At 40.9% G+C, this 27,341-nt stretch overlaps 1 protein-coding gene across 7 annotated transcripts in view; it reads right to left on the bottom strand.

Moving 5' to 3' along the window:
* The window catches only part of kcnh2b (potassium voltage-gated channel, subfamily H (eag-related), member 2b), a 244,371-nt gene that overhangs the window by 8,981 nt on the left and 208,049 nt on the right, over nt 1-27,341 (bottom strand). For 3 of the 7 annotated variants that reach the window (XM_067578724.1, XM_067578719.1, XM_067578725.1), the window contains exons 7-20: nt 16,842-17,036; nt 15,981-16,081; nt 15,516-15,654; nt 12,135-12,289; nt 11,781-11,875; nt 11,541-11,681; nt 8,632-8,831; nt 8,431-8,493; nt 4,005-4,257; nt 2,340-2,533; nt 2,018-2,120; nt 1,638-1,789; nt 1,372-1,516; nt 1,079-1,268 (exon numbers count right to left, since the gene is read on the bottom strand). In XM_067578724.1, coding sequence (XP_067434825.1) covers nt 1,079-1,268; nt 1,372-1,516; nt 1,638-1,789; nt 2,018-2,120; nt 2,340-2,533; nt 4,005-4,257; nt 8,431-8,493; nt 8,632-8,831; nt 11,541-11,681; nt 11,781-11,875; nt 12,135-12,289; nt 15,516-15,654; nt 15,981-16,081; nt 16,842-17,036 — 2,126 coding nt within the window. The remainder of the gene's footprint in view (nt 1-1,078; nt 1,269-1,371; nt 1,517-1,637; nt 1,790-2,017; nt 2,121-2,339; nt 2,534-4,004; nt 4,258-8,430; nt 8,494-8,631; nt 8,832-11,540; nt 11,682-11,780; nt 11,876-12,134; nt 12,290-15,515; nt 15,655-15,980; nt 16,082-16,841; nt 17,037-27,341) is intronic. The other 4 variants (XM_067578726.1, XM_067578722.1, XM_067578720.1 and 1 more) reach the window with 3 other exon arrangements.

The following is a 27,341-nucleotide window of genomic DNA, read 5'->3' as shown; positions in this document are numbered from 1 at the left end:
GACCCGTCATAAAGGATACATTTTTTGTTCCATTGTGGGAATATTTGAGGGCACTACATTGTGAATAAATTTCACATTCAACACTCCTTGCTTAGAATTCGGCAATGTCATTTTGATTAGTAAAATATCATAACTGGTCGGATGGAAGGCAAAAACTATGAAAACAAGACCCTGGTTGTTAAGAAAGTGAATTTCACTTGAAGTAAACAATCAAGGCTTTTAGTGACATCTGTAGATATTGTCTACCCTCCACTTCTGAAATAAACTTTCTATTCTAATTATTATACTTCTTTAAACTCTGTTTTGCTTATGCTGTTTTTCCATCTTGCTTCCCCATAGGAGTCCACAAAGTTTTATTTATCTCATTAATAAACTAGCATCTTGGTCCACATTCACACTAAGCAAAGAGATAAATGTGTGATGTGAGTGTGTGACTTCATAAACACACATACAAGAGGTCTGCTGGTTCCTAGCTGTGAGGTTCTCACACGGTTAATTAAGACCCATTCTGCTGATCTCTTATGCTCAACTTTCCATCAGAGGTCCATCAGAGACTTTACCGTATGTTCAGGTATTTTGAGCAACTGGGGGTGGGATCACTAACTCTTTACTACTCCCCATCTAATTCCTTACTACTCTCCATCTGAATTTCCTCACACACACTTTCAGCCTGCTGACACATCACATCCAGCAGAGGACCCAGTCAATCATGCGTTAAAACTCTGAGCATTCAGCTGGAGGCGCAGCCTGCCTCACAGCTACAGTACAACCAGGATAAAGACACACAGCCTGTGATCTGAACAAGACCTGACAAAGGAGCTTCATCCAGCTAAAGGCTACAGGGACGGAAAAACTAATTTTTTCCACTGTGGTGGAGAGAAGAGAAACCTTTCAGAGGCAGTCAGGTAAGAGAAACTGTCTCAAGCTGTCTGACGACTCAAAGTGCTGCTGCAGCTTAGCAGGGTTTTCCATATTATCTTCATTTAAAAAAAAGTGATTGATCAGAACTACAAACACACTTACACAACTAACCAGACCTCACACAGAGACACACACCCGTACATCCAGCCAGACGTACCTGTTGAGCTGTTTCTGCAGCAGGTCCAGACGTGTGTCCAGCTGGTTGCGTTGCTGGCGGCTCAGGCTGTGCAGCGGTGTGTTGAGGGGTGGCGGGGAGGCCAGGCTGCAGCTGGGAACCTCCTGGTATTGACCACCCCCTCGACTCTCCCCCCAGAAACTAAAGATGTTAGACACACCTGAGAATGCACCTGTGGGAGGGGAAGTGAGTGTGTGTTTGAGTGTGAAACATTAGGCAGGGATTAGTGTATGATTTTCATTCAGATACGGGGATAATATTGGATTTTATTTTACCTGACAGGGCGTTGCAGGTGTTGCCAGTCTTGGGGTCTCCCTCACCCTCAGTGTTATCATTGAAGTTCATGGGTGTGGCCTGAGCCTGAGGATTCTCCAGCATTGCAGGTGGAGGGGCGAGGCCGGTCACGACTGACTCCTCCCCCTGTAAGAAGGAGATCCGACATTAAAATCCATTTTTATTGTGTCATGGTGTACAACAACCACAAAACAATAAGTACAGTGAGCATTTTAGAGTTAATTATGATGAAATAGCGGTGTTGTACCTCATCACCACTGGAGTGGGAAGACACTGAGCTTCGATGTGCCTCCCACTGCCTCTTAGATGCCTCCTCCTGTTTTTGGTTGTTGGCTGCTTCCCTCTGTCTTCGCCGCACAGATTTGTGGGACTTTTTAATTTCACCAGCGTCTGCATCATCTGGACAGAGGTGTGCAAGGGAAGATAAAAAAAAAAATAAGAGGGAGATTGGTCAGTCCAGCTGGATTACCTGGATTGAGGATTGCCAGAAAAAGCCTGGCATGCACAGACTATACTTTTTGAAGTTGTATTTCTTTAAGCATTCTGACAGATAGATAATTTGGAGGTTTTTTTAATATGACAGATGACATGGTTGAAGGGAGAGATGAGCTGTTGGGGATGGATTACCTTTTTCTGTGCGTCGTCGGAATGATAACTTGCGTCTGCGTAATTTGTTGAATCCCCCACATTTGGAGTCGTCACTGCTGGGAGAGCCTGGGATCATGTTGGTCTGAAAATAGAAACAACCAGCACTGAAGAGTCTTTCTTAATAGAAACACTGCAGGGATGGAATTAGTCAAATCAGCAATGAATAAGAATCTAAACAGTGTGTATCAGGATCACTGAATATGTAGAGGAAGAGAATGTTAACAAAAGGGCAATTATTATAACGTATTTGTGTCCATCAGATTTTATTTCGGGTTGTTCTGGGATGAGGTTGAAAACTTACATCTCGGAGGTTGAAGGTGATTTCCAGGTTATTCCAAAAGTGGTCTGCAAACTCAGGATACATGTCCAGCACCTCCAGAACATCTTCTCTGAAGATTTTGTGGAGGTCGCAGTATGTCAGAGCCCTCACATCAGCATTGGATTTACCCGGTCGGGAATAAAGGTTGATAGGCTCACCAAAGATGTCATTCTTTCCTGGGAATTGGTGAGAAGAAAGGAAAACCATTTAGGGAACTACCTGGAAAAATGTAAGTTTCTAGGGAATAGTATCTTCAGTAGTGACCTCATACTGCACAAGTAGTCAATAAAGCTATCACACATTTATGAAGAACAAACACCCTACTCTATAGAGTAGTGTGGATGAACTGAGTATCAGCCATGATAATGTAGCCACATGTTATTTTACTGTGATGTTTGTAGTGTAACCTAAAATGTAAAGTGGTATTTGTCCTCACCTATGTTACTGTCAATAAATGAGATCAATTGCTCTTGAAATATTATAGGCAATCACATGTATTATTATACCAATATATACTGTAGTTCTTATTCCATGAACATGATGGTTTTTGAATGAAAATATATGTATTTATTAAGAATAGTGGTCATTTGCCAACATTTACCTGAAGTCTTTTCTAACATTTTTTATACTTTCTAAATTGTATGGATGTTGCTGTTAAGATTTAAGATGAAGGGTCATTTTTTCTCTTATTTATACTTTAGCTGTAATGTTAAATGAATGGTAACATTTTAACATTTATGATAAACTGACACATTTTGCGTTTAATTTATTATTTCTAGTTTAGATCTTTGTACAGTTCAGTGTAATATAGATGTTGCTGTAATGTTTAACATGATAACATTGTAAGTTTTATGATTAATTAGCATTCTTGATGTTATGTCATTTTCCAATTCATTTCTAATCATTAGTACAGCATGATGTTTTCTTCACTTACTGACCTGGATGACAATGTGTGTACAAGGTCTTCTGTTCATCAGTGAAACACATTTCTGTGGTCCTCTCATTGGATAACTGGGGCAGCTTGTAAGTGTATACATATTGTGATGCTTGCCCATTTATCTGATGAAGGTCGAACATCATTAACTAATAAATATTCCTGCACTAAGTGTTTGTAGATGTTTTCTCATTTTTATCACACTGATATATAACAGTGACAGTGAGCAGTGTAGGTTGTTAAAGTAGAGTAGTCTTTAAGGGGTAACATGTTAATGCTTTTTCTCCACTAATTATTTAGTACATATAATTAACTGCTTTCCACATGATCATACAGGTACATCATTTAAACTGACTTATTTATATAACTGGTAATGTTATCATTTGATCCATTTCCTTATTTGTTAAGGGAGTTAGATCATATCTCAGCTCACACTAGGTGAGAAGCACAGTAAACCCTGAACAGGTCTTTTATTATGTTATCCTGATGCAACACTCAACTATTAGGAGTAACATTCTATGCTAACCAGTAGATGGCGCTACCAGCTAATGCATATTTTACTGCTGTTGGGAGGCAGCGTGACTTCCTTCTCAACCAAAGAGAAAATCTAACCAAGCAACATGTCTCAGGGTAGTAGATCTGCTGCATACACATTAACACAGGAACAAGGGTTAGGTGGTACATTTTATTTGGTAAAACATCTTTTTTTTTACCCAGGATGGCTACCACCACGTCCCCTCTCAGTATCTCTATGGATCCTCTGGATATGAAGTAGAGGGCTGTGAGAACGTCCCCGGCGTGGACCAGCGTGTCACCCGGGGGTGCGTGGGTGGTCTTGAACTTCATGGCCAACGCCCTGAGGCAGCCCTTGGTAGAGCCTTTAAAAGCTTTACAGTTCTGCAGCAATGTCCTGTTCAGATGGAGGCAGATATCCGCCTGGAGACACTCTGGGAAACCTTTCAGCACCTGGGGAGAGGGAACAAGGGAGCAAGGAGTAAAGGGAGGGAGGAAGGGAGGAGACAAGGAGGAAGGAATGAGAAGGTGGGAGACAAGAAGAAAGACAGATGGAAGGAGGCACAGAGAGAAAATGAGGGGAGAAGAAAGGATGTGAGAGAAGGATGGGTGGAATAAATTGATGAGAGAAGGAAAGATTGACAGCGAAGACATCCGGTGAGAGAAAGTAGAAGATCCACAGAGGAGAAAATGGTGGATGGAAGAAAAAAAAAAGAAGAGAGGAGGTGAGAGGATGATGAGAGGAAGGGAAAGAGAAGGAAGGAGAGGAGGTGGGAGAAAGACAGTGGATGAATTGATAGAGAAAGGTTACATCAGTATTGATACGAAGCTATTAGCAACGATTGACTGATGCGTGAAGACTAGAACACGAAGCTAATGCCAAATAAATGTCAGAGATTATAGATGCTTTAAAAGGAATAATAAAAACATGTCTTCATCGCCTTCATCCATTGGTTGAACACTCATGGGACATTAGCCTTTTACTGCTATTACACCATGCAACAAATTAAGATGACGAAACTAAATTGCCTATACATTTATCATAAGATATTGGTTCTAACCACCAGAGAAGTCATGGTTTCAATTTATTTTTTTTTATGATTTTAACATCTAAGTAGAAGATGCACATCAGCAGATTGGAATTCTTACTTCTTCAAGGCGCCTATGCATTGATTTTTCTAGCTTCGCTGCAAAAATTATTCCAAACTGTGTTTCAGAGGTCCTACTGGAACAGAGTCAGCAGGCCCGTAGAGTGTTATTAATATGAAAAATTGGTGCAGTTTTAATGAGTTCATTGCAAGCATGGGAAGCCCCAGCTCTTCTAAGCGGCAGGCTACGGGGCCTCTCTTGTAACTCTCTGGCTGACTGCACAAAACAGAATTGTACTTGAAACACCCACACCATGTTTCTCCCTCTCCATTTCTCTCTCTTTCATCCATTTCAAGCTACTTTCTTCATTTCAGCCTTCATTGGGCTCTCTCTCTCCATCCCTCCACCGGCCACTGTCCATTTTTTGCTTTCGTCATTTGTCTGCAGGCACTCTTTTTTCTTCCATTCTTGGTCTTAAGTCGGATTCTGAGTGACTGTCTTTTCTCTCTGGCCTCATTGCTTGTCCTCCCTCCCCACCCCCCCTTTGCTTTACTTTTTTTTCCAGTCTTCATTTTTCATTTACTATTACCTCTTTCCATCTCTCCTCAGGCTTACACACACACTCACAAACCCATTTTAAGACAGTCAGACATATGGAAACATGGAAATAAATAGAATAAACTCTGTATCACCTTTCAAAACTGAAAAATCCATTTAGTGAATTTGAACAATAGCCTTCTATAACTCCCTGTGCACAACAACCATTCTGTTGATTTGTGCCAGCTGTCAGGTACACCCCCAAAATGTGCTGAAGTCAGACTTTACAAGCTAGCTGTATCAGATCTTGTTTTTAATGGTGCTTTTAGAAGATGCTGCTAACTTTCAAGGTTACACTGTTATTACTTTATATAAATGTTTGCTGTGAGGATATATCATTGTGTTCTTTGTGCCCCTGTTTACTGAAGGAAAGTTATGTTTTGTGGCCCCTTGTGGATATTTTACTCTTGGTTGGTCGTACTATCAATCCTGTCTACAGCTGTACTGTAGCTACACAAACAGGTGATTGTATATCTGTCATTATGTAGTATAACTGTTACTGCCTATTGTAGCTGTTGCACTAACCCTTTGTTCTACTTAGGAGCTCCCACATGTGCATTTACATAGTTTGCTACTGTATGCACATGCCTCTTTCTTAATACAAGTTCTATTGAAGTATTTATATAGTAAACAAGTGTCAAGTATAAAAAAATATGGTACAAACATCTAAAAAGTTCAGAGAACATCCGACTCACCCTTTTATTTAACACCAGCATGAAACTAGAGACCAAGTACCAACTTCAAGGGGAGAAGTCTATTCTGCTAGAGGTTTTGTCCAAATATTCAATTAATGGTTGCCATAAACATCCAAACATCAATATGATCACTCTCAGGGTATCTTATTCTGTCTGCTTCCATTGAACTGAGCAAATCTGAGAGCCACAATTTAAAAGATAAGGCTTGCAATAGAGAGAGACACTCTGATGAGGACACAGTAGTGTTGAAACATTAGTCTGTTAGTCCCTTCTGGTTTTTGAAGTCTGCTGTCCTCAGACTGAGAAGCACCTGATTCAGCTGCTTTTTGTTGGAAGATGCGTTTTTCTACTTGCAATATTCTATATTTCTATCATTGTCAACAAATACCATGACAAGACCAAAACCAACTATGTGTTCACTTGTCTCTCAATACTTTCCAACTTGACCAGACTGCATGTGTCTCTCAGCCCAAAGCCAGTTGTTTACTACTAAGCATGAAAAACTTGAAACAAATATATAATATATATGGCTATCAAATAAATACTTTCATTTTTTAAAAAGGCTAAATGATTTCCTTAAACAGCTGGGTGCTGTACGCTGTTTGATTTCAAAATAAAGTACAGTGTGTGTGTTTGTGGTGATGAAGAAACATGTCATCCAGTGTGGCTCATTAAAATGTTTTTAATAGTTTTTGGACAACAATGCAGCTCTATATCACAGAGGAATAGGATATATCAGGCTTTGGATAGACACATAATACTTGTTAGTAGATGAATGAATTGTTGGTTTGGGTCTACACATGGGGTTTGTTGACAATAAGGAAAATAATTTACTGCTCTGACATCAGCTGCAAAAAGAGCAACCTCATGCAGACTCACAGACCTGCTGTTCTTTCTCTCTGACTCTCCTCTTTCTTGTTGTCATCACTACATGATGTCACTTTTATATTCCTCATCAGAGCTGCATTATTATTCTCTCCATCTTCATGAATAAAAGAGGTCAAAGCTGATTGAATGGGTTGCGGAGACAGACAGAAAGCTCCACACAATCATAATAATCATTACAGTAAACATTCTCTAATCCAGTCCGCTCACAACAATGCGCTTCACTGGGCCTTTAAGAGAGCAACATAATGAGGGAAGAGGAGAGGGATGAAACAGGAGAAAGCGTTCCCATGGATCCTCGTCAAATTTGTTTCCTCTCTACTTCGACGGCTCACTTATTAAACTGAAAGAAAAACAGGATTTCAGCGATGGGATATGTGTTTGTTTTGGGACTCTGCACGCAAACGGGGTTGCTCTGTGCTTCTGCGAGGCTTCACAGACAATAACGAGGCGCTGATTATGCTCTGACTGGCAATTTTTGAAAGAATTTAGGAGCTGGAAAGCCTTCCTAAAGTTATGAGCACAGATATTTATAGTGAAGTGTACTTTTTGAGCTGGAATTACAAAACAGCTTAAAAAGCAGTGATAAACAGTCCAGAATCAGTTTGCCTAGTTAAATAACAGCCACATGAACACTTACAGATCCACATATTCTGCTAATATATACCACACATGACACATGATGTGTTATAAATAATGATAATAAAGATGACACCCACTGACTCAAACATCGCATTAGGTGTTCACGTCAGCAGATCTCAAGTGATTACGGTGGTGGTACGTGCATGCATGTGTGTGTGTGTGTCCAATGTCACATCTGAGTCAAAGCCCTCATGCTGCTGGTAATCAGAAGATGTGACTGGCATGTGTGTGTGTGTGTTGAAGCGGCACACTCCTATACACTGTGACTAACAGAATTCAGGCTGAGGTCGACTGTATACGACGAGTACGTTGAAAGCACTCCTCTAAACTGTGTGTGTGTGTGTGTGTGTGTGTGTGTGAGCATGCATGGTGCGTTTGTGTCCATTGACAGGTGTGACTCACAGCGCCCGTGGGTGTCTCAAGAGTATGTTTGTACTCGTGTGTGAAAGCAACTCTTTCTAAATGTATTTGTGGCCACAGCACAGTTGAATCCCTTGATCTTTAGTCATGCATGTTTCATTTCATGTTTCATATGTGTGTGAATAAACATATCTGTACAGTGTAATGAGCATATGTGTGTGCATGACAGACGGTGTATTAGTCTACATGCATATGAACAAACTGATGTAGGTCCATGCATGGTGCAGATACTCTTAAATGTCTGTTTGCACATGTCTGCAAAATGTGTGTGTGTGTGTGTATTATTTATGATACTCACATCATTCTTATTTTCTCTGAGGGTGTTGGACCATGCATGCTGAGACAAAGTCTTCCAATCATCCTATTAACGTACAACGCAGGCTCAAAATACTCCTCTAGCCTTTGTGTGTGTACATGTGTGTATTCATGCATTCATTAACATTAACAGACTAGGTGTACACACACAGGATTTGGGTTGAGGAGGATGAGTAAAACTCACAGCGTTCATGTCGATGCCGTTGGTGTAGGACCAGGCGTGTTGGAAATACTCCTCCAGCCTCTGCCTGAGCGGGTTGGGGATCTGGTGGAATCGGATGAACTCCCTGACTCGCAGCATCTGAGTGTGGTAGCGGGCCGTCCCTGAGTACAGCCGCTGGATGATGGCCGACACGTTCCCGAAGATGCTGGCGTACATCAGGGCTGGTTGTCAGAGAGACGGGGAGCGAGAGAGGGTGAGACACAAGGAATTGTTTGGAAGTTTGAGAAAGGTGGAAACAAGGGAAGGAAGCAGGGAGGGAGGAGATAACACACACATTAACAGACAATATAGAGACACAGCGGCACCGCATACAGTAATATGACCTGACACATTTCTGGATGACTGTTTTCTCTATTTATATAGACGTATATAATTACGTTTGACACCGCTGGGTGATATGTTTGATATGTTTGTCAGTGGAGAAGTGACGAATCAATAGAAAGAGAGGAACCTCTGATAGCGGATGGCATAACAATGGAGAATAAAGGAGATTACAATCCGCCATCTGTCATACAAGCACTGTATAGATACATTAAACTGTAGGTGTGTATTTGAACTCACCAAAGCTTTAATCAGAATGTCTTAGTGTTGATTTGTAACCAAAGGTGACTTTGTAACTATGTAACAAAGTGTTTAGATAGAAAAGTGCTACAAAATGTGATTATTATTAATTATTATGAAGATATTTTCTTGATTACAGAAGCACATTTGTCTTTTTCATAACAGCATACTGTAGCGAGTGATATATGAATATGATACATAAACTCTACTTTGTGATAGTGCACTCCCTAAACACACTTACTACATCTAGATACAACTTGTCTGAACCACTTGCAGACTTTGTTTGACTTAGGGAGAAGAATCTAAACATGAGAAACAAGTTCTTCTATGAGTCCTGGTTTTTGCATGAGGTCAGTCCTCTGGAGGACAGATATAGCAGGGAATTGACTGATCTATAAAAGGGTTTTATCTTTAGAGGACAGCTATTGTTTTGTGTCATATCCTTCATGAGCGTCCCTGTTTTGTCCTGTTGGATCCTGCTAACCTTTCAACCTCTGTCAGCTCCCATCACTGTCTACATCACCCGCTGAAGCTGCTGTCCGGGTGAGTGTGTGTGTTTGTGTGTGTCACAAGGGACACAATTGATCTCTGACTCTTAGTTTAAGTTCAACATTTTAAAATGATCATTGCAAGTCCACAGTATGTACACAATTCAATTCAATGAGCTTTATTGGCGTGAAAGTTTCCAGAACACTGTTGCCAAAGCATCAAAATACAACTTGTCCAAATATTTGGACGGTACAAAATAAGAATAATATGAACATTAACACAATATTAAGATTGATATATATTAATTATATGTATACAGATTATCTCAATGCGTCTTGGGTGCGTTCACACCTGTACTTAGAGCTGTCCACTTGTGATTGGATCACCTGAGATGAATGTTAATGCCAGGTGTGAACAGGGCCTCTGTCTCTGTCTCACCTGTCAAACAGTGACCACATATTCTGGTTTCTTTGGTTGCCATGATTTTTTGTGTCGTCCTTTTTCGACTGGCAGTTTATGCTCACTGAGCCTGTACTTGGTTGGGATCTGTTTCTGCTTTCTGTCTCTGACAGTAGAGAGATATTCTGTCAATTCATAATCTCTTTTTAGGGCCAGATAACATTCTAATCTACCTTGGCTTCTTCTTTCCATTGTTCCAAATAGGTTTCCTTACCTGATTAGTGTTTGGAAAGTAGTGTTGTGTGAGACTGGTCAGAGTGTGTATGAGATGAGGGAGTTAGTCTCAGCACCAACAGACATGGGGGACTCTTTTCTGGGCTCAGCTCTTGAGTTTGGAGGGCTTTGGAGTATTTCAATAATTAAAATGTAACATGCCTCAGGTCATTTTCTGGCCAAGCAAATGTTAAACTGCCTGCAGTTTGCCTTTGCAATGTACAATCAGTGTCACACATTTCTGTGGTTCTTGAAAGAGTTTGTATTGAATGTCTTTATTAGTCAAGGGTCTATTAGATTATTAAATAATATAAATATGAATTAATTAATTAATAATTACACAACAAATAAGTAGTGATTAGTTCCTAGAAGCTACTTTTGAATGTCATACTCCTTTTGTCATCCCATGTTTTGCTGATCAATGAAGTCCAGGGCTCTGGCAGCCTGCAGAGGTAATTACTGTGTGGAGAGGAAGTTGATAAGCATGAAAGGGGATATTACAATCCCTGCCGATGGATTTTATTAAGGTATCAGAGGATATGCTTTCAGAATAAAAAATAGGATCAACAGCTTTTTCTTGCTGCTTTAATTATAAGAGCAATGGTGTATGAGAGAAGAAAAACAACAGCTCAGTGATTTATAACTTCCCAGTCCTCTCACTGACACCGTCTGGTGTACAGTAATCCCTGCTGTGCTGACTAGAGTCTGCAGAAATGTTCAAGAATAGCTGCAAGAGGAGGATTTACCACAAATCATGTTCCTACAAATCCTGTGATTGTGCAGTGGCCTTATAGAAATGTAGTGGTAAACAAAATCCAGTCACACTCACCTCAACTCAAATCACATAGATTTTTTTATGTACAAGAAGTAATGGAGAGCACTTGGGATGTGTAATCGTTGTCATTATAACAAGTGTAAAGTAGTTTTTAATGCCAAACTTGGGTGAAATACTTCTTGTTTAGACTTATCTTAAGTACCAGATAAGTGGCCTTTCCATCTGACACATTTCAGCACGTATTACTGGAGGTCACTTGTCAGCACATTAAACTTCTTTTCACATACTTTCTGTGTTTATTTTGTCCAAATACTTTCCTCCACCCAGGTCTGAAGCCATGGAGCAGCTATCTGACCATAATCTCAGTACTTACATCCAATGAGCATGACACAGATGGAGAAGATCTTCTCAGAGTTGGTGTTTGGAGACACGTTTCCAAATCCCACACTGGTCAGACTGCTGAAGGTGAAGTACAGAGCCGTGACGTACTTGTCTTTGATGGAGGGTCCTGAGCCTGGAGTGGAAGTTTACAGTTACAGCTAACCAGTACAGATAATACCACCACTATGTGTCTTACCAGTATTAATACTACAGTAATTTATGCTCTCAGTACCTGGGATGGAGTCATTGTACTGTTTACCCAACTGGTCCCCCAGTGTGTGGAGCCAGCCGATTGAACCGTTTCTCTCTACGCTGCCGATGGCATACCTGGGAACAACGAAGACAGTTACAATACACATTGACTGTAGTCAAAAGAAGATGAACTTGGAATGAGATGCTGTTGTGTTTGCTTGACAACACAAAGCACACCTCTATATGAAACATGAGAAACTTTTGTATTTAAGTTGAGAATGTTGGACTATGACAACACTAGTGTCTACATGATAACAGTTATGATGTATGCAGACAGAAAGTCTTCCTCAGTAAATCTTATCTGATTCATCAGACAGTGTGAAGGTGTTTGTACCAGATGCAGGCGAGCCAGTGAGCGATGAGGGCGAAGGTGCACATGAGGAGGAAGAGGACAGCTGCGCCGTACTCTGAGTAGCGGTCCAGTTTTCTGGCTACACGGACCAATCGCAGGAGACGAGCTGTTTTCAGCAAACCAATCAGAGTGGTGGTCTGATGGGAGCAGGAGAGAGAGAGAGAGAGAGAGAGAGAGAAAAGTAGAGACGAGGTATTGTTTAGCACAGCAGAAACAAAGTCCCTTGACTCTGATATCTCCTCACATCATTCCCACCTGCTGTCATCCTGTCACACACACACACACTTCCACACACAGGTGGAGCAGCCATGGCCTTGTGCTGATGTGATTCACTGTGCAGGTGGTAAATCCTGACTCCCATTCATTACTGTGGGCTGTCCACTTCCTCGCCTTTCTACTTGTATTCAGTCGGACCCTTCCGTGTCCATACAACAAATAAATAACATGACGATTACTGCGCTGGCAGAGAGCCTAGTCCTGCTCTGTGTGTGTGTGTGTGTGTGTGTGTGTGTGTGTGTGTGTGTGTGTCCTCACAGTAAATAATAATTGTCTGCTGAGGAAAATCTCCACTTTCTTGGCTCAGCGCCGCTTCCGGACAGCATCAATGAAGTGAACCTTGGCAAAGCTTTCCCCAGGGCAGTATTTGAATGTTGGGGAGTTTCCACATTCATCATTTTTGACTCGGTGGGTGTCTTAATCACTATAAATAACATTAGTTTTTATTACTTACACGCTCGCCATTACTTATACATGTGTCTCGAGTAACCGCTCGCTCTGCCAGTGGAATTACCCTGGCCTGAGCTCTGCTGTGGAGAGGGATTCTATCAACCTCGGCCTCAGTGGTTTTCATCCTCATTATGTGGGAAGTTTCCTCAGAGGGTTCACTCACTCACTCCCGCCCCTCTCTCTTCCTCTCACTTCCACCTCTTCCTCCAGACGCCCACTTCCCCCTCACTTAAACTTGCAGTGCAGAACTTCTGTCTCCCCCTTCTGGCAGTGAGAGTAAAAATGAGTATTATGAGTACACGCATCCCTGTCTCTACTGTTGCGGCTGTAAAACGTTGGATACATTTTTTTTGAGCGTCACAACCCCTGAGAAATGAATCGTTTCACTACCAGAATTGGATCCATTCATTCTGATAACATTTGGAAAGTCTAGAATAGCTGCACGATTAAATTATTTTAACCTCTCAAGTTAGCGAGGGTTAAACCCGAAGTTTCTGTTGCGCTTCTATGGACGCCCTTCATCTCTGCAAAACTAATCATTGCTGGTTGACATAAAACACATCACTACTGTTGCACCAGCTCGGGGAATGTCGCCACAGACAGCAGATTTAAAAACTCTGTATACTGTGAAATACGCAGAGATTTATCTGGCCGTGATAGGCTTAATCTGCATTGTGTGAACTCATTTGGCAAGGGCTTGAATGTAACAGACATTCATTTATATGCGTCTCAAGTACCACTTACTCTGCCAGTGGAATTACCCTGGCCTGAGCTGCTGTGTAGAGGGATTCTATCAACCTCGGCCTCGCTGCTTTTTCATCCTCATTATGTGGCAAGTGTCCTCAGAAGTATCCCACACTCAAGCTTTAAAATCTGAAGTGATGGAAAAACATCTCCATCACTTCACTCTTCACCTATTGTAGTGGAGTTAACTGCGCTGTAGTGAGTCACTGCATGTTTCTGTTAGATACTGAATCTTGTGGGGATGTTACCAAGGATTCTTCTCATTATTGTACAACTTTTTATCTGTTTGATGCACAAGTTTAAATGCATTCACCTGATTTCTGTCTCTCTTCATACAATTCTCTTTGCTCTTCATACAACTATTATATAGAAAGTGTGGTTTGCAGAGCACAAAGGCAAGCACCGAGTGCAAATTTCAAAGAGAACTCTTTCTGTGTGGTGCCGGTTGATTTAGCAGGTGTGAATATGCAGAGGTACAAAACTTTGAAGTTGCATGTAAAAAGACACACTGGGTTGTTTAGCTGGTGTTTGCCACAAAATAGAGGCAGAGAAATTAAAAAATGCGGTGGTGATGTATAGTAGGGCTGTGTGAATGAAACGTAGGAAAATCTATGGAAGCATAACAGCTGTCTGACTTTGTTACTGTGTCATTTTAGACAATATAAGGTTTTCAGCACTACAGTACTCATATCTCATCCCACATCTTCCTCAATGAAAGTATGATTTTTTTCTTTTTTTAATTTTTCAACGTGATGATGGAAAGTTTATTATATTAACACAAATCTCATGTCAGGCCATATTCACTGAGTCATCGACTTCACCTGTGATGACATCACTGCAAAGTTGCATTTGGTGTACGTGTATGAAAATCTAAGGCCTGATGTAAATGAAACAGAACATATGGAGCAGTAAACAGACTTTGTTGATTTATTTCCATTTTTGTGTATCAGCACTAAATGACTTCAGGTTTAAACTGTCTGATGTACTGAACTGAAGAAGAAGGTTGTTTGTCTTCGTTCTGTCTTGAGTTGTTACCTCATTTTCTTGCTAGACATCAGTGTGTGATTTTGTTGATTTTTTGTTGAAAGAAAAGTTTTAAGAAGACAACACCTTCCGGTTCATGCATAATCACACATTGTCAAAGCTGGGCTCTTAGTTTCCTACAGTGTGTGGAGAAAAACTTTAATTTGCAGATCATTTTCACAATTCAGTGATAAATCAATAGTGTTTGAAGAGAACAGGTTTAAAGATACAGAAAAATGCCTGTAATATTTCCAAGAGCCTAAAGTGACTTCTTCAAATTGCCTGTATTGCCTGACCAACAATCCAAAACTCAAATATTTACAATTATATAACATTTACACTTATATCAAAACATAGATAATCCTCATGTTGGAGAAGCTGGAACCAGATAAGGTTTAAGTGATTTATTGATAATCAGAATTATTGCTGATTAATGATCTGTTGATTCATTGTTTCACTGGTTTGTTACTAGTGTTTTGCACACGGCTTTGTGTGATGTCAGGCAGACATGTGTTATTTTCATGCTCCACCGCAGTCAACTGCAAGTCAACTTCCCCATGGAAACAATTAAAATATGAAACAAAAACTAAACCACCTCTGCCTCTCTTTCTTCCTCTTATTCCCTATCTTCCACCTCCCTGACTCCCTCGTCCTCCTCCCCCTTTGTACCTCTCTGTTTGTTATCTGCTGTTTATTCCGTGAGATAAAGACACCGGCATACATGGCAGACACCATGTCGGCGCAGCGATGATATTTCTCTGCTGTGCTCTTTATGACCTGCAACTTCTCTGCAGCATGTAAGAGGGTTGGTTCTGCCTTTCCTCCCATCTTTCTTCACCTCCCTCCCTCCCTCCCTCCATCATGACATACCTCCTCTCCGCTGCGGTAGATGAGCAGGTCAAAGGGAATGGCAGCCACCATGTCAATGAGGAACCAGCCTTTGAAGTAGTGGACGGCGATACGCATTGGGTGGCTCACCACCTCATCGTTAGTGTTCACATATGTTGTCCTGAGAGGAAGAGTGAAGATAATAAAATAAAAGTTGTTTCTCTAATACTTTGACTACTTTGTCTCACTTTACCGGAACTACAACTACCATTATTTCTACTAATGCTATTACTGCTGTTTCTTCTTTTACAACCAGCTCTGATAACATGACATAACATAACATTAATGAGTACAGAGCACCGGATTTGGGAATTAGACTTGTTGCATTTTTGTATTTACTAAGACTAATTTGACCACAGATACTGCTGCAGCTGTTTGTACAACAACAAATGGCTCCGCTAGAGTTTGTAATACTGATACTGTCTCTTCATCTGTCTCAGTTCACACCTGAAGTTGATGAGGATGTCGATAATGAACATAATATCCACGATGAGGTCCACCACGTTGAGAGGAGAGCAGTAACCACAACTCTGCATGCCTGCCTCTTCCTGAGAGGAGAGGAGAGGAGAGGAGAGGAGAGGAGAGGAGAGGAGAGGAGAGGAGAGGAGAGGAGAGTATGGGAGGAGAGGAGAGGAGAGGAGAGGAGAGGAGAGGAGAGGAGAGGAGAGGAGAGGATGGGAGGAGAAGAGAGGCATGAAGTGAAAGGGAGGATATAGGAGAGAGTAGAGAAAAAAAGACAGGAGTAGAGAATTATAATCTAATGCTCTATAAATAGAACAGTTCTGTGTGACTCGCTCCTTCAAATGGATTTGCATACAGTATGTGTGTACAGTAGACAAAACCTGAAAAAGTGGCACAAAAGCAGCTTTCAGTAGGATTCAGGTGAAGAGAGAAAGAGAAGCTTCAACACATAAATCAACAGTAAAGAAAAGCTAGAACAGACTCGCTGTTTAATTGTTCTAAGCAACACTATCTACATTTATTTAGTCTGACTTTTCAGTGCCATGTTCATCTTCTCTGTGTGATGTTGCCTTATTTATCACTATCTGCCAGAAGACATTCTGTCACTCAAAGGGCATCCTCACAGAACAGCAGAGCCTCACTGTTTCCTGCTCTACTCTGTTCATTTATTGTGGAAAGCAGAGTTGATTTATAAAGATACTCCTGATTTAATATTTCCTGTAGCTGATAATATGATTGAAAGTATGTAAATTGTGTGGCTGTGTGTGGCCATTACTGTAAAACCAATGTAGATACAGAAGAGGACAGTTGTGTATAGTGTGTGTATCTGTTCTAAATGTTTCTGACCTTAGTCCAGCCCACCTGGTCATTTAGGAGGAAGGCGGCTGAGTAGGGTGTCAGGATGGCGGTGTAGATGACCAGCAGCAGGATGAGCCAGTCCCATACCGCCTTGAAGGGGCTGTAGTGCAACACTGTCCACTTGTGGATGCGAGGAGCCTGGAGCTTGTACTCTGGCAACACATCTGCACCCAGAGACAGCACCTGAGTAGAGGAAGAGGGGGGGGGCAGAGAGGCAATCAGGCGTTGAATAATAGGAGACAGAGAAGGAGGGATGAGAGTAAAGGAAGAGGGGAGAAGGATTGGGAGAAAGAAAAAAAAAAGGGTGATTAAGGGTTTTGAGAAAGCCAGGAGGGGAAATGTGATGAAAAAAATAATAGAAAAGGTGGAGGAGCTGTATCACCATGAGAGTGTGTACATAAAGCTGTAGCGTGATGGAAAATGAGTCGACAAACATGCAAACCACATGTACACACACACACACACACACACACACACAAGAGTGTTTTGCAATTACAGCAATAGAGCCAGTGTCCACTGAAGATGACGAGAACTGTTCTGCTGACCCTCTTAAGGTAACCCTCCCAGCGTGATCCCCCCACTCACACACACACACACACTTCAAGATATACAAATACACAACAATGCATAGATGTATGCATATAAACTCACACAAACACATGCACACACCATGATTCCAGTCACATCTTGCTTCTCTGACACCAGGGCTTTGACTCAAAAGTGACTGCTTATAAGCAAACACACACATGCGCGCACACACACAGCTCCTTTTCCTCTGTCTTCCCCCCCTCACACACACACAAGTGCATTAAAACACAAACACACACCGGGAATGAAACGTCGGGTATTATGGTGCATTTTCTAAGTAGCTTAACTTGCAGTAATGTATTCTAGTGTCTGCTCTGCACTCGGCCCGGGTGAGAGCAGGAATGAATCAGTATAAAGAGGCATTAGCACAGCCTGCCTTGTGTCTCAGGCTAATAGAATCACACAGTGAACTGCAGAAGCTCGGCTGCCGCGTTGAAAGAGAGGACAGAAGAAATACCGAGCAGCAGAGTACAAGTGACAAATCCACAAGTGAGTTTTGACTGACTCTCAAGCACTATGTCCTGTACTCACACAGACGGCATGCCGTGTGGATGTATGCACCAACAAACAATGGAGGGACTGAATGCAGAAATTACACAAAACTAAGGTGGCTTGAAAATATTGTTGCTGCCATGAGGTCTTCCACATATCAAATACAATATAATGCACTGACTTCAAGTGTTTATATGCACATCAGGTGAATTGTGTAGATATTGTAGCCATTTTTATGCATAACCTCACAGTTTTATGGGAGAAGAAACGAAAGGAATCAATAAGCTACAAAAATGAGACATCAGCAGGCTCTTTGTGTTTGCTGGTAAATTTTGGGCAACACTGTTATCCAATGTGCAAATATCACCAAACACCTTTCAAGCTGACTTCTAAATCTAACCTACTTGAGTACAGACATTGTACATATTGTATAGGTTTGTACTGCATACTGTGTTGTCCAACCTCTATATATATACCGCTTGCCAGCTCTGAGTCACTCTGCAAGACAAATGTCAATTGTGCAAATGTCTATCCACATCTGTTCTCCACTTTTAAAAAGCTCTTCTAGATGTTTCACAGTGCATCTACACTGTTCTAGAACAAACAATGGCTGTTAGCTCTGAGCAAAGATTCAGCACCGGTGCAGCAGTGCCACTTTTTCCAGCAGACACATTTGCATGCAGGTAGAGTTGACCTATGAGGCAGTGACTAGTACAGCAGACTGACTGACTTCCAACACAATCTCCAGAGAGTGGAGTGTGTGTGCGTCTGTGTGTGTGTCAGAGGATATAAAGGACAGAAAGAGTACAAGATAAATCAATAAAAGAAAGTGCAGTTTTTGATTGAGATATTATTCGGAGTCCTTTATTCCCTGATGTCACACTCATGATTCTTCCCTCACTTCTGTGCTTTTTCCTCGATTTATTCTATTTAGCTTTCATCACTCTTCGCTCTGCTTTCTCTTGTTCTTGTTTCTTCCCGCCCTCCCCTTGACCTGCAAAATCATTCTTCTGTTCCAATTTCATCTCTTCCTGCCTCCGTGGGTCTGTCCTCTGTCCGGCGATGCTCGCTCCCCACCTTCCCCTCTCTTCTTCCACATAGCCAGCAGGCCAGTCACTTCTCATTCATCCCGTTACCTATCACCATTCATCCTGCCTCCCGTCTCGCTCTCCTTTCTTCTCCCGCGCGATAGGCCGCTTTTTCATTCCCTCTCCTTCTCTTATTCACTTCTCCATCTTCCTCTCTTTAACTCTCAGTCACCTTTCCTCCCCTCACGCTTTTATTATTTTCTTCCCTCCCTCGCACTTTCATTATCACTCTTCCTCTATTCCACCTACTGCGGCCCGGTGATTAAACCATCCATAAAACATCTGGTATGTGAGGATCTGATATCCCTCATTCTCTCAGTGTTTCCTTGGGAGTTGCTCTTATAGAAACCGAAATTTGGCAAAAACACATTTGCTTGATATATTAAAGATAAGCGAGAAATATTTCAGTGTTTATCCTCTCTGTGATTGAGCCAGCTGTTTCATATTTAAGCAGGTCTTCATAATTCTGGCTCCCTTCAAAGACTTTATTTTCAACTTTTCATGTATTTCTTCATGCAAGCAAAATTATACATGGAATACTTTGGCTTTTATTTGCAGTTGGATGAAACGTCAAATCAAACTTTAATTATCAGCTGATTTTAGTGTGATCTCTCTAAGTTCTCTCTTGATCCAAACAGTCTTCATTTCTTCTGTGGAGAATATAGTAATTAACAAACAAAGCACATGACATACAGAACATATGAGAACTCTATACATGTTAACCCGAGTCATTCTACCTTACTGACTGACTCGCCTCTTCACTACCACAGTGCAGTGGTAAAAAGACATCAGTTGCTGTTTTCAGTATGTTGTACGTTATATTGCCTTTAAAATGCCGAACTTTCCAACAGCTGTCAAAATGAAAGGAAAAAGATAAAAAGCTAGCATTCCTAAGCTTTTATTTTGTGGTAAAGTTATTCTATCAATGCTTAAGTGAATTCCTTGACCTGACTACGCTGCAGCATAACGCAGCTGATCCTCCGAGGGCAGGAAAATAGGTGTGTGCATGTGTGTATTGGCGAGAGTGTGTTTATATGTGTCCACTTTTTACACACAGCCAGACAACCACCTCCTCCCACTTCTTCCTTTCTTCTTCTTCTCTTTTTATCATGAGTAACACAACCGACCGAATCCTCCAACAACCTCAAGCTAGTTTTCTGCAATCTATCGAAAAGACTTCAAAGTATTCAGCATCTGAACGTCAGACTATTCAACAGAGTTTGCTTATGTTGGTTTGGTGTAAAGTTTTTCAGAGTTTCTTGGGGTCTTCATGCATCAGTAGTCCTCAGTAAACTAAATATCTGAGGGGCTGATTGGTGTTAGCAGCTGTGGGAACTTTCCAGAGCTTCTGTAAGCTGCCTATGAACTGCAGGCAGGAACCCCCGTCAGCTGTGTTTACCCCAAATCTGTTTATCGTGTTTTTACTTCAACAGACACAGTCTCAAGAATAAGACCGAGGATGTTAGAAAAAGGCATAAACACATGGTGTCTATCACAGTTATCGAGATGTTGTGATGAAAAACGTGACAGGGAGAGACATAAACGCGTCTTTACGAGCATCGTCTTCTGTGGCGCTGTTGGAAACTGTTGCATCGTCACCGCCTGCCTTTGATTACTGAGCGGTTTTATGATTTTAATGATTTAGTTTTGTTGATGTGTGAACTTGGCATTTCCTGTCATGCTGGTTTCACACTGCCAGAAACTCTCTGTTGCATCAGGTTCTGTGCTTTGTTGTTTTCTGATCAAAGGATCACCTGCAGTGGCCCATCGGGGACAGCTGCTGTACTCTCACATAAATATTGTCTGGTGAAAAAAGTGAACAGATTAAAGGGAAACTTAAGGATTTTTCAACCTGGACCCTATTTTCTCATAATATACAATTAGGGGTGTGCACAAATACAAATACATTATTCGGCAAAGCACAAATAATGGGTTTTTTACGAATATTTGTTTCATACAACTATTTTAAAAAATATTAGTTAGTTCCAGTTCAAGACCCAGTGTGGGGACCTCCTTCATAAGGTAGCTTATTTATAAACACTTATTGTAACACGTTAATTTTCTAAAATTAAAAGCATAATAAAAACAAAAACAAGATTTTTAAGCCTCTTTCCACTTTTATTCAAATACAAATACAAATAATTTTGCTGCCTCAACAAATACAGATACAAATACAAATACTGGGCTTTCTGCACATCTCTGTATACAATTAACAAGCACTTTTACTGGATGCACATTGACAGGGCACTATTGCCCCAAAGGATTGCCTGTTTCGCAGCTGCTGGCTGAAGTGTTCTCGCTCAATACTGGACCAATTTCAAAAGCTGTTGTGACCCATTAGTCACTTAGACACAAAATGATGGGAAAATAGGGTCCAGGTTGAAAAAGTTTCCCTTTAAACGATTAAGTGTTCTCTACTGTCTGCAGCCTTTCAATGGCAACATATCCCAAATAATGATCATTATTATAAGTATTACAAACAGATTTGTATTAAGACATGCACACATAAACAGACATCTGTGTGGGCGCTCACACAATCACACCCCTACAGTTCAGTCAAGTACCCCTCTCAGCTGTGTGTCGCCTCCTGGAGTATCTTGTGGGTTATTTTTAGCCATCTGTGTGAAACTAAAAAAACATTGCCATGAGGACTGTTGAAAGTGCAGATGTCGAGACACATTTCAGCGCAGATAGAGCAGAGTTGTGTTTGAGGACAGTGCCGGAGGGGGAGGACTCGGGGCGACGGGGGGTCCGGCTGTGCTATCAAGATGATGTTTTTCTCACTTCACCCCACAACACGCTGTTTCTCCCTGTCTTCAGTGTACAGAGTGGAATCCCCGGTCCAGCATCAGCCAATGTTGCACATCGTCTTAGCTTGGGTTTGACATTTATCCCTGAAACTGATGGGATTTGCCCGGACTGCATCTGACACGCTGGGGTTAGGTCAGGTTGACTGTGCAGAATTTTCTCCTTTAACTGCTTGATTTAAAACTTTTTGAAAATTAATTAAATTAGACATCCAACTAGAGTATTGATCAAAGTATCGGTTGGTATAGTACAGCCTCACAAAAAAAGCTACATAAAGATATAATTGGATTTTTTTTTTCCTTCAAGAGTCAAATTTAAATACGGGACTAAGCTGAGGCTGTTCATTAGACCGATGCAGTGTCAAATCTGCTTTATATGACACTGCATGGTTTAGACTGGGAGGAGAGCAGATAAGAGGACAAGAGGAAATGACTTGTAACAAGTGATAAATCAAATTGAAACCAAAAATGTCAGACACATGGTATGCACCTGCATGCTAAACCATCACTAGTGTCATATTCTCTTTATTTTCTGCAATGTCACTTCTCAACAAAATGACAGGATAGTAGAAGACTAATATAACAAGTTTAAATGTCTACTCTTATTAATTTTTTTTGCTTTAATGAGAAAGCAAGAATGATGAGAAGGACAAGAGGATAAATTTGGTCCCAAAGGCGGGCAAAGAGTACGTTGGCACCAAAGATTTCTTAAGATTAATGAAGCTAAAATGGCCGGAGAGTAAATACTACACGGAAGGAAATTAAAAGAAAGATGGTGAGATGGATTACTTTTTGATAAGATTTTCTCCTTAAAGTTTTCTCTGTGTAGCTGATAAGAAAAGATAAAGTAAAGAATTTGTTTAAGAGAAAAGGAGCCGCTGTTACAAAGCAGCAGAAAGCAAGACAAGGTTACGGTATTGACTGAACCCGAAGTTGAGGACTCTGAAGATGATGACTCACCTTTTTTACAGGCAACAAAGTTTAAATAGTAATAATAAAAAGGGTGACGACTGAGCAGCCAAAGACGTTTCCATCATTAATCTTCAATCAAATCTTCTGTCCGTGCAGAAAACTGAGCCAAAGGCAGAGAAGATCTTTGAAAGCAAAGTGAAGTTGGAAAGTCAAAGTGCAGTCAAACAACCTTCTTTCTGTGTCTTTTGCACTTAAAACAAACAGTTTGTTATCTCTTGAGAGGCAATTTGCAACAAAAGTGAAGGTGTCACTTTGTGAAATCTACCAAAAAAAAGGTAGAGATACTGTACTGTACATCTCACAACTTACTGGTGCAAGTTCCTTCAAGCGTGGAGAACTTTGCTTTGGTACCAGACAGAATCTGAGAATGTCTTCGTCAACTTTCTTTAGAACTGGAGGACCCAACAGCCCCTTTCACTTCAGCTCTCTCTAGTCACACTGTAGCTTTTATTAAACTTGACACCCCGCCTGTTGAAAACTTTGTGTGGGTCTCAGAGGGGAGCAGACAAAAAAAAAATGTGCATGGCATGAGGTTAACGGCAGCTGAAGGCAGTCAGGCAGCACGGACCATCCATCTGCTTAGTAGGGGTGTTGGTGGTTTTGGGAGGCTTCCATTTCTCACATAGTGTGAGATTCATTTGGCAGGGATGCTTGTGTAGATGGGTGTAAACTTGAAAAAAAAAAAAACAATTACAGTCCAAGCATGCCGACAAATGGATACAGAAACTAAAGAAAAAAACCTCCTCTGAGCTCAGTTATAGTGTTATTTTTAGCCAGACATTAATTACAATCTTCTCAATTGGCTCTTTGTTTCAATTTAGAGTGAAGGACCAAGGACATTTTCAATCAACTGTATTCCAAAGGCTCAAAGCATCATGGGAGTGTGTGTCATATGAAAAGCTCTCTTCACTTCCTGTGGTGTTGTATCAGTCACAGGGAAGTTGGTCTAGTTAAAAAGTGTTAGATGTTTGGAGTTTTGAAGCACAGTGTCCATTTTCATCCCTGAATGTGTGAAACCTCATACACACACATGTGCAGACACACTGACAAAAACTCTTTCATATGGCATGGCAACACGAAGACAAAGACTTCACTCAAACGGTCAAAGGGAGGACAGATGGTTGGAAAGAGGGGAGAAGGACGTTACTTATCCCCCACCTACAGTGCTGTCCATTCATTCCTTCCAAGGAGATTTAACAACCATTCACATCTTACGCCTGGCCTCAGGTGACTCCAACGTCTCCAATGACTGATGTCACAACAGCCAGGAGCATTAACAAACCAAGTATCAATGACCTTGGTAATGACCCCACAGAGGTTAATACCTGGGACTCCCAAACCAGTCAGTTAGAACTGAAGAAACCTCTTGGATGAGAGGCGAAATGTCTTCAAGTATCTACAACCAAGAAGTCCAGTTGCCCTCGATTCAACCCTCCTGAGTGGTTACCAACCACCCTTTTTTATTCTATGTCACTATGAAATACAACACATAAATGCACATTCCAATCCCTTGCATCTAAAGCCTTGATGCATCAATGAAGGAGTTAAACTAGTAGCCTCTTATCAGCCCCTCCTCTCTTTGTTTGTTGGAAAATCAAAGTGACTTCTCATTAGGCAGACTCTTGGAGTGCACAGCATGGATACACACTTTGGCTCTGTGTGTTTTTCTGAGTGAGGGGGAGTGTTTGCACTTTACATGTCTGTGGAAGCATATGCATACTGATATATATATATAAATACTGTACTATATATCATGTGTTTTCACAGTATATGTGTTGGGTATGTGAATGTATGTATGTTGGTAAGTGTTTTTGCATGTTGGTGACAAAACCAGTGGTTGAGCACCAAGATAAAGCTTTCAAAGCTCCATATAGCAATTTTTTTATGTGAAAGTGTTGTTAGTGCTGCTGATCCAACTGAGAGTCAACACACCCTGATCTTTCAGTTCTTTAAGTTTTTGGTTTGTATCAATACTGCTTTTCGGATAAATGCAAAAACAGTGGAATAATGAATGTATCTTTTTAAGGTTTCTGGAAGATTGACCTTAAACCTGCAATGACAGATTTATTGGCCACTTGGGGGCAGCAACAAGCTATTAAAACAACATTCAGATATCATCATCTTTATAGTTGATATGACGAACTGATGAGCAAGCAGTTGCTTATTAACACATCCAGCAGTTGTGGAGAAACATTATCATTCATTTGGAGCCACCTGTCCACCTGGTGAATATTCACTCTCTTTTAGCTCTGTTTTTGATCTCTACCAACACCTGAGGGAAATTTCTGGCTCTTCAGCTGCTAAACGCTCCACTATGTTCACCAGATTGTCACTATCTGTGTCTGTTTGCTGTAATGTACAGTGGCTTTTTAAAGCTTTTGCTCTGAAAACAGATGCCTGCTAAAGCCAAAAAACAAAGCTATGAGAGCACTGAGAGTGAACCAAGGAGAGCTGAGGGGAGCTGCAGAATTTGATGATGATTCCCTGTAGATTCATCACTGACTGTGTTCACATGGACTTGAGTATCATCAGTATGAGGTTTATTCTGGTTTTGATCATATTTGGGATGTGGCGTTTACATGGAACACAGAGAAATCTGGTTATTCAAACACAAACCGGCTGTGTAACTGTTAACCTTAAATTAATTTGACTGCGGCTATTGAAAATGAGACAACTTTGGCTTATAGCGGGTGACAGGGAATATTAAACATGTCCTCTACTTTGGTGTCAGGCTGTCACTGCCACTGCGTAGGAAGGGTCCTGTAGCCTGTATACTACAGACTTGAAAAGGTCATCTAAACTGCCAAGCATATTAATTCTTTCATCACCAAAAGAAAAAACTCTGTATCCTTATCGCTCCAGAAGTGAGACACTGTTTGTTTCTGTTACATCACTTGGCTGAAGCTGTGCCTGTGAAGCTAGGCGATAAGAAACTGGGATAAGATGTATATATGCAACAGTACTCAAGCTAGCATAATCTGGTTTATAAAAACCGGGATAAGGACCTATCCAGGTTTCTGAAATTGGGATATGATGTTTACATGTGCAAACACAAAAACGGGATACTTCAAAAACCCGATCATAACCGGGATACTCAAGTCCATGTAAACACTGTCAATGACACCTCTCACATTACACATCTTCATTTGATTTTTTTTATTAGAAAAATATAAATTACAGCCACTTTTGATATTTTGAGCTGAGACTCTTAGAACCCTAAAGGCAACAATATAAAATAAAAGCTTATTTCACAGATATAGAGAAATATACTGCAGTGTAGAACTGCATTTTTCTTCTTCCAATTCTATTGTTCAGGTGCAGGTAACACTACAATGGATCGCTCAATACTTTATTAATGAACTGTCATACTATTGTGTGCTTGGAAGTGTTGGAATGTGTGTGAGAGAGAGAGAGGAGAGAGAGAATATGTGTGTAGGTGTTCATGGTTGTTGATGCACAGTATGTGTGTGTTTGTGTGTGTGTGTAGCTCTGCCCCAGGGCAAAGTGTGAAGTTGCACCACTACTTTGACATAATATAGATTTGTTTTAGAGAATGAAGCAAAAAGATGGAGGGTATAGGAGAGGCAGAGAGAGCTGAGAGAGAGAGAGAGAAAAAAAACCCATCTAGAGCAAACAGCACTGCTCATTCATGCCCACACTCAGTATTAGAAAGAGCCTGGCCTGGCAAGCACAACCTTCAAACAACAGAGAAAGAAGCACATAAAAATTTCAGAGGCTTCAATTTCCACTGTAAACTGAGCGGCCTGTGAACCACCAGCACTCAAGAGCATGCGGCTGTTATTTCAGGAGCAATAACTCATATGTGTTTGATATCCATTTAATAATGCAATATCAAATCATGTCTGTTTGGTAAAGGTGTATATGTGCACATAGCTCCTACTGGGAGACTGACTCTATATATTGAACAACTGCACACAAACAAGATCTCCTTTATACCGGGAATTAGCTGAGATTTTATTTGGATCGCATAAAAAAAGACATAAAATCTCTGTTAAAATGCACTTATAATCCAACTCACCATCGGGTGCAAATACATGACATCACTGGTGTATAAATAGAAACTAAATGAAATCACTAGAAGAAATTTACCCGTAAAAAACGTGTAAATCAGACAGGAGGCAGAGCATAACATGCCTGTCAGAGAGGATTGTTAGGATGCAGGAGCAGGATGGAGGACAGGTGTTCACTGTCACTTTCAAAGGATGGAAATATCACAACAGAGAATGATGCACATGTCTGTATCCTGGCATGACATATGAGATGAGAGCTTCACTTCCTGGGTGTTTACCACAAATACATTGATTCATGAAATACAGGGAGTAAAGGGGAAGAAACACACATAGAGACAAATATATACATGTGAAGCACACACACACACACACACACACACACACATTTAAACAGACTTTGAATTCGAGCCGGTCAGCTAACTGGATAAATCTCATCCTAACCTTTTCTCGGCCTTGTTCTTACACTTGCATGTCAAATAAACAACTGGAGGACTTTTTTTCCTCTTATAG

This window comes from Thunnus thynnus, chromosome 21, assembly GCF_963924715.1.
Source record: "Thunnus thynnus chromosome 21, fThuThy2.1, whole genome shotgun sequence".
In the NCBI taxonomy this organism is placed as follows: Eukaryota; Metazoa; Chordata; class Actinopteri; order Scombriformes; family Scombridae; genus Thunnus; species Thunnus thynnus.
Note: the sequence above shows the minus strand (reverse complement) of the source record. Positions and strands in the feature narration are given on the sequence as shown.